The sequence below is a fragment of the Leuresthes tenuis genome, unplaced genomic scaffold (assembly GCF_036924035.1).
Source record: "Leuresthes tenuis unplaced genomic scaffold, fLeuTen1.0.hap1 SCAF_3, whole genome shotgun sequence".
NCBI lineage: Eukaryota > Metazoa > Chordata > Actinopteri > Atheriniformes > Atherinopsidae > Leuresthes > Leuresthes tenuis.
The window spans coordinates 7856013-7870893 of record NW_027325357.1 but is presented as its reverse complement, the minus strand read 5'-3'; the positions used below and the strand labels follow the sequence as shown (position 1 = coordinate 7870893).

The 14881-nt window shown below is 37.8% G+C and overlaps 2 protein-coding genes and 1 non-coding gene across 3 annotated transcripts; all 3 read right to left on the bottom strand.

Moving 5' to 3' along the window:
* Window positions 1-459: 459 nt before the first annotated feature.
* Window positions 460-531, bottom strand: trnap-agg (transfer RNA proline (anticodon AGG)). The gene has a single exon. It is a non-coding gene; the product is annotated as a tRNA-Pro (tRNA).
* Window positions 532-1474: 943 nt separating this feature from the next.
* LOC140304094 (guanylin-like) lies at window positions 1475-5061 on the bottom strand. Its single transcript, XM_072383092.1, has 3 exons — window positions 4973-5061; window positions 4457-4643; window positions 1475-2128 (listed from the first exon to the last, which is right to left on the bottom strand). The coding sequence occupies exons 1-3, from the start codon at window positions 5042-5044 to the stop codon at window positions 2058-2060; spliced, it is 330 nt and encodes a 109-aa protein (XP_072239193.1). The 5' UTR covers window positions 5045-5061; the 3' UTR covers window positions 1475-2057.
* A 4783-nt stretch (window positions 5062-9844) lies between these two features.
* LOC140304093 (guanylin-like) lies at window positions 9845-10736 on the bottom strand. The gene is made up of 3 exons (XM_072383091.1): window positions 10599-10736; window positions 10211-10403; window positions 9845-10087 (listed from the first exon to the last, which is right to left on the bottom strand). Exons 1-3 carry the CDS (start codon window positions 10671-10673, stop codon window positions 10029-10031), a joined length of 327 nt encoding a protein of 108 aa, XP_072239192.1. The 5' UTR covers window positions 10674-10736; the 3' UTR covers window positions 9845-10028.
* Between the last annotated feature and the right edge of the window lie 4145 nt (window positions 10737-14881).

Here is a 14881-nt window from a genome sequence, read left to right as displayed (position 1 = left end):
CCATTCATCATTCGATTTACATGGGAGGTCCAACAACATGTATGTTAACCATTCCGGCTGGATGACAAATTTTCAGCACTTTTCACTGCTGCATTTAAAGTGCACATTTTACTAAAGCACTTATTGATAACTGAGTGGATAAAGTCTAATGACAATGAGAAATCATCACAATTAAATTATTCTAAAAAAAAGCACCCGATAGATGCTTTAATTTATCTTCAAATCAGTACATTGAAGAATTCCTTAATCGTGAATAACCATCTGCCCATCATTTACTATAAACTGACTAGAGAGTATGAAAAACAAAAAGCTCAATAGGAAGCTTGATAGGAATTTATTTTGGCCAGCTGTTGATTCATTTATTATTTCAGTCGTATAAAAAAAACATTTTAGCGACTTGTTAAACACTCACGTTGAGGGTTTATGCAACCAGATACTTTCATTAAAAGTAGAATATGAGGGCTCGTCCGGGATTTGAACCCGGGACCTCTCGCACCCTAAGCGAGAATCATACCCCTAGACCAACGAGCCACGTGACTCCAGCCCTGAGGAATTACTGACATCATTGCAGTAGTTCTGCAGTTGTAATTACTTGTGATGACACGTCAAAACAAAGTAGTACAAACGAAGTAACGGTCGCTTCTAACATGACAAACCACCCAAAATTCCTGCTGGGGATTTTTACCCCCTCCCATTACATGTATATATCTATTTATATATATATATATATATATAGATATATGGTTATTAACCCTCTGTCTCTAGTTTGACTTAACTCGTGTCATTACTGTTGTCCTGTACCGTTTAAAAAGCGCTTCTGTTATCTGGTTCAACAATTAATGCATTTCTTGCTAAAGCGAAAAAACTTGGCCCGGCAGAGTTAACAGAATAGATTGTTATAAAATCTTAAAATGAATCTGTCAAGTTGAAGCAAATTTACCGGAAATCTTAAACCGTTGGATGACAGAAGTGCAACATCACCAATTAACCGGGAGAGGTCGACAGTTGTCAAGGAAACGAAGAAAAGGCAAAACTTCTCTGCACTTCCGTCTTCCTTAAAAGAGTGGCACGTGTCAATTTATGCACATCGAATTATATAAACTTCTTTTTTTTTATTCTAAATAAAAGCTTTAATGGATTTAATGTTTGTTTACTAGATGGCTCAAAATAATCTAAATCTTGTTTGCGTTTGTGAGATTATGCCAGGTTATTACTGATTTTGTATTGGTTAAACTTTCATCTCCATTTTTCTGCTTTTATCTCTCTTTTGCTTGATTAAGTTTTATCTAGTTGTCTAACAAAAAAAAATCAAGTTTAAATACACTTCTTATTTTTTCTTCCTCAGTTTCTGTGTATCATTTATTTTAATTATAATGATTATAATGCACATTTTTGTGAAAAGCATCAGCACAAACACACACACGTGCAGCTAAGGTTTAATGCATTAATCGTTAAGGTTGAACACTTTGTCCATTATCTAATCCATTGGACACACTTTGTAGTGGGATTTATAGATTGGTGTGTGCAGTTTAAACAATTAGCAGGCAAACGATAGAAGATGGGAGTTTTCAAAATGACTGATGATTATGTGTGACCCCCGTGATAACCATAAATCAGAGGAGTAAGAAAGCAGGTCAAAGACATCAGGCATAATGAACCATGGGGCAAGTAATGGGTATTTCTAATTTATTTAAAAAAAATATTTGCTAATCTATTGGCTCATTTTACGGTCATACCAAAACCATGTGGCAAATTTCAGACAGAATTAAAACAAAACTCAATTAAGTACATTCTCAAATGTTTTTAACCTTACTGATAAGCAGCAATAACCGATATATATAAAAAATGGCATGATAATCAATTTTTTTTGTAACTACTATCCAAAATTCAGTTTGTTGACCAAAGAGCCATGAGGCCCTCTGGGCTTGGTTGCTAGGGGAGATGAAGTGATTTGTTGTGTCCATTGATGCCTTATAGATAGAAAAGTGTAAAAACTGGAGGATGATGCCCCTGGAGTCTCTCCATTGATGTGTCTGAGTATGTAGCAGATGGCAGCCTCAGTTCAGACACCCAAAGCAGGATGGGTTGGCACATATTTCACATGGATCTGAAGACATGATGATGTGCACTGGAAAAAACAAAAAAAAACCCCAACATATAAATATTCGTCTGAACTTTTTTTACCGACCGAATACCAGCTGTTCAGCTTAAAAAAATATAGCCAGTACTAAGGATGGGATTCAGTTCCGTCTCAGTACAGGGACAAGTTTGCTGTCATTCCAGAGCCATTTTACGATGCAGCACTTGCAGGATGTTTGTGATACTATGAGTAAGCACTGGACTCTAGGAATCCAACAGGGGCTTGTGTCGGTGTCTAAGTTCAAATCCAAGAGAGAGTGTGACTGAATGATAAAATTCAGGGTTAAACAGCTACTCTAATAAACTGTGTGTGACTGTTTCCTGCATGAATGTGTGACAAAAGCCAGATATAGACACTGCCGCTAAATGAAAAAGTGGTTAGAGCTGGGATGGTCGAGGAGGTCAGTTGATAAGGAATACTCTGACATTTTTGGAAATACATTTATTCATAATTCTTGCTGAGACCTGGAGGAGGAGATTGCTGAGGTCAATCAGCCTGGCTTAACAGCAAAAATGAAAAATGGTGAAAACAATCAGCTGTAAAGGTATTGGGAGGCTTATTTAATTTTATTCTGACAGAGTATCCCATGGTTTCCACTCTTTGTGCTAATCTAACCACCTGTTACACATTTATTTCTGTAGACTTCCCCCTCTTAAAGAAAGAGTCTGGTAATATTTCATAGCCTAATTCAATCACTGTCAAATATTGTGCTGTGTGATGGTTCTAATGAGCTGTGCCTGTATGTTGGGCTCATCATCATAATGTAAAATGCTTTCTGATACTACACAGGTCATTTTCTCTGTGCTGTGAATTGCATCATCTCTGTTGCCATGTGTATGCCACCAAGTCAGTACCAGTTAGTCTACGCATTATTATCCTTTTCCTCAAATAAAAAAATTGAAATTAATCATTTTCTATGGGATTTTTCTTCTTTGTTTACTTTAATTGTATTAGATTTATCACATTATTTGGAGGCAATGACTCATGTATTTGTTTTGTTTCTGCAGTGATAAGAAAAAAAACAACATAAAAAGAGCTAATCTGCTAATTTGTACAAGATACAAGTTACCCATATGAATTAGAATAGCTACTTCAATTCATTATTTGAATTGCTAAGAAACTGGTGAAAACAAACTTGAAAATATCTTCAAATATTACTTGCAGTTTTGTGACAGGTTTTGATGCTGCTGCTGGTCTACTTGATCAAAAGCCAACCTTCCTTGAGTGCAATGCATTATGCTACATATTTGTTGGTGAGTGGCCATTGATTGAATACTGCTACTAATGGGGCATTGTGTTGCTCATTGAGTCCATTTTATAAGAGATGATTAATCTTCCTTTACGTTTAGATAGAACTATAACCTGCTTAGTTTACTTCTAGCCTTTTTTTTTTAAATGCACCTTTGTACTATTAGTAATAACTCATCTGATTTACATGTTACCTGGCTCCTTGTCTGCCCTCCAGATTGTCTTAGATTCTCCGTGAGCAACTTTTTAGCCTTCTGATCCTCGTGCATTCTTAGTCGTTCATGACCTCAGATAGTTTCTGGTTGTTGTCCTTTCCACTCAACCTGTGAAACATTGCTAGTCTCTTGGATTTTTCACACTCAGGTCTTTTTTGGGATCCCATCCTTTTGCCTTCTTTAGATGTGAAACAACGCTGACTGAATAACTTAACCATTGCTCTGTTTAATAAGTCCTGCCCATTGGACATTTGTTTCGAGTCAGTCTTTCCTTGCATCTCTGTCACTTCCTGGGCTTGACTAATCACACACTGCCCTATTGTATGCCCAGTTTATTTCAAATCAGTCCAAAACATTTACAATCAAAGTTGAGCAATACTTTTCTTTATCTTCATCTGATAATCATTGTTATTGAGGACATAATGTTGACATTTTCTTTGAAAATCAAGCCTCCTGTTAGTGACCTATTTTTAAAGCTTTACATCTCTTTTAACAATGGATGGGCTTGTCCTATAAGTAGATTATGGGAGGAGATGAAAATACTAAAAGCAAATCAAACATTTTTTTTCTTCTGATTTTTTCAAACAAAAAAAAAAACATATAAATAATTGTGCCTTATTTAAGCATTGATTGATGAAAAGTGTGCTATAGTAGGATTAAAAGACATGCTATGCACTGTGAGAAGCTTCCAGAACGACATCCACCACATAACATCCTTTACAGCATGCTGTTTTTTCTCTTTTTTGCATTTAGATAGAGGCCAGAAAATACGTAAAATGCAGCTTAGGGAGAAGAGCGGTCTAATATCATAATACATTTCTGACAAAAATAAGTCTCTCTGGCTCATTCTTACCCAGTTTTGAGAAAACCATTCCTGCTCCCCTCCCTTGACACACTGGCCGAAAGACTTGAGGCAGGAGAGGGTCAGCACAAACTGCCGCAGAGCTTGTCTCTGCAAGGTGAGGGTTCAGATTGTCGTTTAAATCCATCAGCTCCTTCAGCTGCTTCACTGCCTCTAATGGGAAGCTCCTGTCTCCAACCTGCAGGTGAAAGCGCAAGAAGAAGCTTTAAAGACAAGACAAGATGAGTCTGACACGATCTAAAGTTAAAACAGGTAGACGCTATAAAGATACTGTGTTTAATCAAACTTGAATAAGATGAGAGGACTGGATGGCCTATTCTGTCAAAGTTTTATGGGACAGAGTGAAATAAAATGGATTTAATAATGGTGCTGGGATATAAGTTTGATGTTGGAGCAAACACCCTTGGATTTTCTAAAATAAAATGAATAAAATGGCACTCTTTCATGGCAAATAGCATAGGAAATAATATGCAATTTTGAATTCTAAAAATAAAATGTGATACTCACCTTGACATGTACACTCAGAGCTCCCCTGCACACACACAGCACCAAAACAAGAACGACACTCAGCACTCTCATTTTCAAATGGCGCAAAATACCTTCAGCTCAGAGGAGTGTGTCTTCTGTGGTTGCTGTAGCTGAGCACTGCCTCTTTATATAGTGTTAGGACAGATTAGTCAGTGATTTATTACCAAAGACGACGGGCAACCGTTAACAAAGAGAGTAAAGGTACACGGACTGCTCAAAGGTAACCATAGCAGCCTGAGTAATAGGTACGTTGTTAATGCTTTGGATCCTCTTTTTTTGGTTTATAGCCTGGAATTTGTTTATAACACCTATCTGTGCGCTCTTCAAGCGTCACACTAATATTTCATTATTGACTTTATTATTGATTATGAGTACAGAATTGTGCACCACATGCCTCAATGCTGCCCAATAAATCTCATCGTAAGACTTTCTCTCACAGATATTCATCACAGAGTTGTCAGATAAGGAAGTGAATAAGTACATACACGCAGATCCGGGTCAGATGAATGTCACCTCTTTTAATAATTGCTATGAAATTTACAAATGATGACATTTCCCAGCCATTTTTTTTTGTTTGTATCTTCACCATAAAACACAAGTTTGTCTAAGCTAAAGGTTTTGAAATAAGGGTAATTTCATGGAAATGTTCAGTAGAAATAGACATTTAGCCATGTAAACTAAACAGTTTTATCAGCGTGTTATAAGTGACACAAAGCAAAATAGTAACAAGTTAATGTGTTACTCCTTTTTTTGCTTTGTGGCCACATCTGCTTAAGAATAAAAGCAAGAGTTGTTATTGAGCTGTGTCTCTGTCAACGCAGCTTGATAACCACTTCAGTTCCACCCATAGTGTTGATTAGTTAGCTTTGGTGCTTCTGATGTGCTCAGTGGACCAGCTGAGATACTGCAGTTTCATGTTACAAGGCCAGATGAATCCATCAAGTTGGAGAGGTGGACGGATTTAAAGGTCTATGCCAAGACTTCCAAGTTATCTTGTTTGGAGAGAGAGAAAAGAAATAGAAAAAAAAGTTCCAGAAAATATTTGAAAAAGTGAAAGAAACCTCCCCCAGGAAGAGTCACAATGATAAAGAAGAATGATATGAATACAATCTTCAACCATGACAATTGTTGTGAATGAACCTCACACTGGAGAACATTTTGAATCGGGGCATGTTTTACATGAGAAATGCTAAAGGTAAACCATGCTATTGGTGGGGACCGTTTTTATATATTTTTATATCCTTTATTGTTTCTTCTCTGCTCCTTTCCCTCTGGTCACTGAACAGTCCAGTGACAGATCAAAAAACAAAAGTGGACTGTGTGAGCAAAGTGCCTTTTGGCATAAACTGGGTGTTGGACTTGAGAAATTAAACTTTTTGTTTTTAAATTAGAGGAGTCCAGAATGCAATGAACTGTAAAAGTAAAGTAAAAGTGGAAAAAAACCTGGTAGTCATAGTCTGAATCTAAAGGCAGCATTAAAATCAACCCTTTTTTTATACTTATTTGAAGGCCAATTCATGGTTTCCACATCCTCTTTTGCAATCTAATTGGGGCTTTGCATACAAATAGAAACTGCAGTCTCAGTTTAGATATGCTGGACCAAAGCTTTCTGTGCATTAACTGATCCACCCTTTCACACCTCGGCCTGCCAGTAAATCTCCTTCGTCTTTTCCTTCTTCTAGTGTATTCTCTGTACATTGGAGATTGTAAATGTGACCATTACTTTTGCTGAGTTAAAAGAGGAAATCTTCGAGTTCAACTTTCTTGCTTATCTATTTATTCATCTGTTTATTCCATATAATCTCAAGACAGAGTACTTTAACCCTTTAATATCCTGCTCTACCATTTGGTCTAGCATTGTGTCTATACTGTATCCTATCCACAAAATTAAGTAAATCAATCCAAACTATCTCTACCCCACATTTTAACCATGTAATGCTTCAAGAAATCCTACATTATAAAGTGTCAGCTAGATACTTCTGAAAAAAACAAACCCAGCTGCTCATGATTATTGCCCGAAGCAAATTAAAAAAATCAAGATAAACATTATTTTTTTAAGGAAAAATTTCAGACAAATTATGATACTCTGCAAAAAGACTAATGCTGGACACACAAAGGTTATAAATGTCTTTAATTTACTTGAAATATTGGGGGTCAAGGGGAGGTAGTGAGGGTATCTTCAATCTTGGGTTCAGGTGAGGTGAGAGTTACTTGAAGGTGTTAGCACAACAGGATATCTCCGAAAGCTCGCATGCAGGCACACCGCAATTGGGTCTGTGCTAAAGAGGAGAGGGCACATAAGAATGTGCTATAAATTAGTCAAAAAGCAAGTTACTAAGACTAAAGAGGCCTCGATCACGCTACCGTACTAAATAGTTTAACAATCAGGCGATGAGTGGAAGAAGAGTCCAGGTTAAATGCTCCTGAGGATGAATGATTGTCAGGTGTGTCGAAGGAACTGGGGCAGCCACGCCTGCTTCAGGGAGGGGTAAGCAGAGTTGGTGCTCACACCCACACAGGCTCAGCACCTGAGAGGACATAGGGACCATGACAGATACAATAGACTGAATTAATGTCTTTTTTTATTTTGTACAATTTCAACTTTGAACGTAAACATGTGACAATGTTAGCACTCTATTTTTGAAATTTTTTGAATGATGCTTGTCAGTGTATGATTATCAGAACCTTTCTTTACAAGAGCCATCAAGGCAGCAATAGCATTTCAAGCTGTAGGACAGAACAAACACACACCTGTTCATCCATTTTCCATACCTACTTCATGTTGTTCAGGTTTGTAGAGGGATGGAGATAATCGAGTTTCAATAGGGCATGTGGGAAGGCATGCTATAGGTAGTCACCACTCCATCACAGGGCTAACATGGAGACAAACAACAATGCAGACAAAAAGACATACAAGAATAGAGATGAATCCAGTTTGCATGTTGCTGGACTGTAGGAGGAAATAAGCTATGTGATCTCATGGAGAGAGTTGAAATTGAAGCAAGTGAAGAAACCCAAATAAAGGTTAGAAGAGCTAAAATGAAAAATATAAATAAATAGAAGAGATAGAGAGAGAGGAGAAGAGAAGAAAAACAAACTGGAATCAAAGACAATAATTAATAGCAGTTGATAATATCTATTACAGAATTTCCAGTAGTCTTTAATTTATTTAAGATATTCTCCCCATTATCTCCCAGAAACTGTTCCAGATGGCTTCAACACAAAACATGACAAATTTCTCTCCAGTTTCCGTGTGTATACTGATGACACTGCTGATAGCTTGAGGAATCTTAAGAGCTTGTTGTGTAGAATTAAAACAGGATGGACCATGATTACACTCACATTCACAGACAGAGTAACTAGACAATTGTTGCTTGGAAAAAAATCAATAAAGACGACAACAAATTCTCATAGATTTTTTCATTAGATTTGGATTATGTAACCCACAATTATCAGGTGCATGTGCAGAGCAAGAACTGCGCAAAACCTTCAGGCCATGAATAGTTTTATATGTCAGTTGACCTAAAGTGGCTATGCTTTGCCACTTTAAGACCACTTTAAGATGCAGCAGTTCACAGAAAACAGTTTTATGTTTTGCAGAAGTCCTATATCTTCATTGAATCCTCCAAATAAACATGAAATAAACATGAATCAAAATATCTCAACAGGTATTTTTTGTAGAAGTAGCAAATCCCTCTACAGAACAGCCAGAACCAAAATTAGACCCATTGACACCTCATTACTACCTTAATTATGTGACATAGGGCAGCAAAGCTGTGAGTGTATTGCAGGTGTCAAGGCCTGCTTGTATGCTGAGCATCACTGGTGCTCTCCACTGACAGTTTATTTACATCTGATGATGTCGTTGAGCAGCAAAGGATCAATAACTCGCAGTAGTGAATGCTTACATAATGCACATGTCAGTCTGAAGGGGTTTTGAGCTGATTTTGTGGTGCTGATTTAAGTTGTGTTATTAATGCTGTTCCAATTTGAGCCAGAGTGAGAATGTTATTATACGAGCCAATACATGCTCAACTAACAATCCTCAGATGACTTAAGGATTATTGTGACACAGATGTCATTGTGTATGTCTAAAATGTTTAACGCCTGTATAAATATCTTAAAGTTGATTTATGCTGCAAAAAAAAAATAGTTTACATAAAGCCTCTGTGTGAAGAAGTGAAACATTCCAGACTTTATTATAACTTTTGGTAGAGTCAGCTTCTTGCTTTGGTTTTGCTAGTGCACACTTTGTATAGCTACATGTTTGTAACCCTTTGTTCCATATGCACTGTAACAGAATGAGTCAGAAAAGTTAGTAACTATCTTATAAAGATAATCCAACATTTAGAAGCTTCAGACCTACACCAGCTATCTTTTTAGCCCCAAATAGCAATAAACATAGAAGTACTTTTACATGACTTAATATGAACGTTACTCTGTGTCTGCAGGATGTGTCAACATGTAAGTGTCAGTGTAAAATTCATGCTGATTTCAGCGTGTCATAGTTTCTTTACACTTGCTTTGCAAATAGTAAAATAAAAATAAAAATAGTATCAACAGTTGTAATTTTGTGTTCACCCTTAGAAAAAGCACAATGCACTCATGATGTATCAATGAAGGCTTTTTATTCAAAATAATAATGATAAAAAAGAAGAAAAATGAAAAAAGAATACATCTCTTTAAATATATAAAGCAAGGTAAGAGAAATGTAACAAACCATATAAAATCCAAACATAAAATGTGTGGAAAACAGCTGTCTGCATAGATTTAAAAAGGTCATTTTGCTACAAAGTAACAGTTTGCAAAATGTACCTTGGTTTGATTGTTTATCTTTTGGGGCCAGTTTTCCAGTTACTCAGAAATATAGGGTCTGATGGTCAGGAGTCAGAAATTCAGGGACAAACTCTTTTTCTTATCATTGGAGGTAAAACATTTTTTTTAGAAATTCCCTGAAAAAGAATTGAAGGGGATGGAAATAAAAAGAATCATTAGTCTTAAGCGAGGCAAGATGTGTCTGGCTTGTAGTGTGCATTTAGCAACCAGTGCAGGCAGCAAATGCGCAGATCTCGCAGACGTCTAAGGGAACAGCAGCTGAAATAAAGACAAAAAACAGACAGATGAGCTCACTGCTGAATTGCTGGTAGTAAAATAATCATGACCTGACATGTTCACTCAAAAATTCAAAATGGGATATTGAATTAACAATCATCTCACCTAATCTAGAGAGGGATGCAGAAGCTCCTCGTTGTTTACAGAGAGGCAGGAACTCCTGTGGCAGCATGGGCTCAGCACAGAGTGACATGGTGCTGGTCCTGAGTCGAGGGCTGAGTTGTCCTGCCATGACTCTGGTCTCTGTCAGCTCCTGAAGCCTCTTGACAGCTTCCAGAGAGAAAGAGAGTCCATTTTCCTGAAGCAAAAAAGCAGATTTTAGTGTCAGTAGAGGCATTATACTCAACACTGGTTTGATTTATGAAGTGTAAGCCACATAACTTGCTGATAAATGACTGTCCCTCTTTTAATGAGCATAAAATGTCTTTATCAAGGCCGGTAGTCCCATCAAGAACACATCAGTCATACTAAAATCTTGAAAAGAGACACTTACTTCGACTTGCACAGCCTCAGAGGTCAAGCCAAGAGCGAGGACGAGGAGAGCAATGGTGGCAAGTGTGGCCTTCATGTTAGCAGTTGACAGTTGTTTGTCTTGCAGCCTCTTTTCTTCTTGATATTGCTGTGCTCAGCAGATGCTTAGCTCAGTGTGTCTGCTTTCCATGCCTCCACAAGCCTCCTTTTAAACAGTCCAGCAGCGCAGTGGTCACATGACCAGAAGTGCCACAAATGGGAACAAAGTTTTTCTCACGGGTTAATGAGTAGTAGAGAGTTTTTACAAGGTTGTAAAGGGGAATTCATAAATCCTACTTTGACATCATCTTCTGTCAGATTATTTTTATGGATCTGAGGCGTGCTTGTCTGTTGCAGGTTGAGTTGATCTCATCTCTGGTGGGTTAAAGAGTTACCAAGAGTCAAAGCCACACCGGCCCATTGTTACACAGTCTGGCTAATCACACCCACACTTGTTATAGTGCTTTCTTGAAAAAGATGAAATGTCTGCCTGCAAGTAAATCTTGCAAACCACTCAAAACATACAGGTTGCTAAACTCATGCTTACCTGTCTTGAAAAAAACCCAAACATTTAATCTATATGGAAATTTTATTCTGTTCCATATCAGATGCCTGCAGAGTTCTCACTGTTCTCACTCCCACATTAACTGATTGCTGTTTCTGCCCAGAGAGCAGACAAATGTAAAATTAACCATCACAAAAATGTACATTGGGTGCACTCCGTTAAAGGCTTTTAGGCCAACTGGACACTGGGTGTGTAGAGCTGCAGCAGTGAAAGCTTTCAGGGAGTGGATGTATGGGGGCAAACTGAATTGGAAACAGTTTGCATATGCGTACATGCATTTCCCTGCAGGCAGCAACTTTTCCCTTTTTATTGGTCAGCAGCATTTTTGCACAGACCTGTGACATTTCAGTAATGAAATAATAGCATAATTGTTCCACATCTGAAGGACAGCTGGAGCTGAAAAGAAAAAAAAAATCCATTGATTTCACTTGGGTGTGGAGCCAAAACTGCAAGCACACACACCAGTTCTAGCTAACTGACACATCTGGTAGATTTGGTTTAATGAGTTCATTATATGCAATTTCCACTTAATAGCATGAAGGATATGCACCAATCAGTTATAACATTATCATAACCTGCCTATTATTGCCTCCTCATGATGCCAAAAGAGCCCTGATCTGTCAGCATGTGGATGAAGAACATCTTAGGGTGTCTGGGTTGAGGACATTACCAATAAATTCTTCTGACCTTGTGGGGTGGGGTCTTTTTTGATTGGGCTAGCTTCTCACAGATGCCATCAGATCCCATCAGACACCTCACTCTTTGTCATTTTCTTTGAGCCCTGCCTAGGCACTTTTTAGGAGCTGACTGCTTCTGCAGAAGGTTAGGGGGGCTGTGAACGGTTTGCAAAAATGTCAGGATAGGTGGAAACTGTGAACTGTGTAACAACCATGTGAATACCAGAGTGTAGTTTTAGCCAGCAGAACATTTTAACAAGATGAGCAGTGCCAGTCAGGGACTTTAATGTTGTGGCTTATTGGTCTATCTATCTAACTAACTAACAGACAGGGACAGTGCATCTCAACTGTTGCTGTCATCTAATGTCTGTCAGAAAACAATATTGTCAGAAAGTAACAACGACTGAAACAGAAAAAATGATAAAAAGTGTTGTCTGAGGTTGCACTTTATCAAGTAATTTTTGTGCTTATGGGTAAGGGTGGTGTAATTTGACCTGTTCAAGATCATTTGCTCAACTGAACACGATATGAAGCTAATCCCTCATCCTTTTACAATAGACGGTGTGGAGTGACACGCAAAAGTCTCAAATTTCCATGCAATGACGCACAACACAACTTGGTGTGGTATTTATATGCCATTTCATGAGAACAGGCTGTCTTTATCTACTTTTCAGACTTGTGTGACAATATGATGATGTTTCAGGGCAAAGTTATGCAGAAACAAAGACATTTTTCAAGAGTTCACAAACCTTAAAGTGTCGCATCTATATAATTGACTTTTGTGACTAGACACCTTTGGTGTATCTACTGTTTTTGACAACACATCTTTTTATGATTTATAATCACAATTACATAGAGTGGTGATTTATCTCATGCTGTGTTGGCAGCTCTAAAACCGTTGTCTTCAAACTTTATAGAGTGGGGTTATCTCTGCTGTGCATCCACACATTCATTCTAAATGTAATTCATGCTAATTTATGGTGCTTTTGTGTATAAGTATTATTAAAGCGTAAAAGCACTTATGTCTCACTGTCATTTACCACCTACTCAGGATATGACAGGTGGCTTTTCCCACTGCAACTGAAGTGTGACTCTTATCAGGCTGCATTGTTTGTCTTTATTTTTGACAACTTGTTTCAGACAAACCAACCTCCTACCTTGGCATGTAAAAGAGGGTCTGGGGTGTGATGACAGCGAACAATATTAGCTCTTGAAGGGGGTTGTGTAAGAGTTGTTATAGTATCAGTTACATCAGAACAAGAATGCCTATACATTGAAAGAAGAGCAAAGATCAACACTGAAGGTTTCATCTATGTGATGAAATTAATAAACAAATGATCATTTTCACTCTTCTTTGGGCAAAACTTTACTGTAAATTGCCTGAAGCCAGCCCATTATAGAGTAAAATTGTAGGATCCAATCACTGGAACTTTTTGAGTTTCCAGTCAGATCACAAAAACCTCTTCCCAGATGGCTCTGTCATACAAACCATCTGTTGCGTTGGCTTATTATGGACGAGCCAGGAGCAGAAAAGAAGAATCTTTTTTGTTTAAATATATGTATATATTTATACACACACATATTATATATGTATATAAATAAACACGTTTCCTCATAGAAAATACAAAACTGTGCAGCCTTATGATAAAATATGATAAATTACATGTCATTATCTGAAACATACATACTACACAAAGTGGTAGGAGTGGGTTAGCAGAAGCCTGTTGCTATTTTTCCCCGAGTTCATTAAACAAACCCAGCCAAGTGGGTTTCCTTCAGATGCTTGGATTTCTGTCCAAACAATTGCCTGAAGGATGAATGTTCAGTTGTTTGTTTCACCTCTGTGACAAATTATGCCACCCACTCAGTGTATAATGGGATAGGCTCCCACATCCTGCGAGGCTGCCCTGAATGAGTGAGGTTAAGGAGTGATTGCTAATGAAAGCTACAGTAATACCAGCATCTTCCTATAAAGCCTTCATTAGTCATCAGTAGTTACACTATGTGCATCATACTGCCAATACAGACAGATGGGAGTGCTATAGGAATCTGAGATTGCTCTGTTAATAAATAATCTTCATGTCAGACGATCAGTTTTGTCATCAGGACAATCAGGATTGCCATCATCAGGATTGCCAGGGAGGCAATAAGTCTGTCTGGCTGAAATGTGTGGGCAGAGCAAACGAGACATTAGAGCACAGAGAAAAATATCAGGATGATTGTTAATAATGTAAGTTTGTTGAATTATTTAAATGGTGGATATGGCTTGGTGTGACATGTAACTGTCCTCTGTGTCCTGTGTTCCTTTCAGCTAAAAGAGTTTGATCTGTTCCTAGAAGGTTTGCGGTCAACATTTTGTCAGTGTGGATCTACACTTGTAAAAGTGACTGACTGCACAAACAGTTTTCTGTTGCTCCTGGATGTGAAAGTTTTGTTTCCAAGTCAGAGGAAAGAAAAATTATTCAGACAGGTAGGACTAATGGACACTTTACAATGGATGGCAGTCAATCATCAGCATTAGTGTAAAGTGAGTATCTTTGAGTATTCATCTGACTGACTCACCAAACACATCTTACTGTCAAAGGGACGGGGAGCTCCGGTTTCGTCATGCTTCTACAAGCTGTTAAGATGTTGAAAATTAAGATTAAACATGAACTTGTCTTAAGATAAAAAGGAAAGAGTCATTGGGAGTGTGTTGCTTTAAGCAGCCTTGAGAAGATAAAAAATGAACCAAGGAGTGCACTTTGAGCATGAGATCCATTTGTCTGATGACAGCCATACACTTCACAGTTCATAATGATTGTTTAAATTTTTTTTACATTTCTGGAAGTATAAGAGCTGCAGTTGAATGATGTTACAAAAGATTTGAGGCAGATGACAATTTTTTTGACGGACGTCCCTCAGATATGGCACAACTGCTGCATCAAATAGAGGAAGTTGCCATGTTGTGACATGCAGAAAGGCTTGAGCATCTAGCTGTGAGAGCACATCTCCAGCGCAGAATCTTCCACTGTAAAGTGCAGA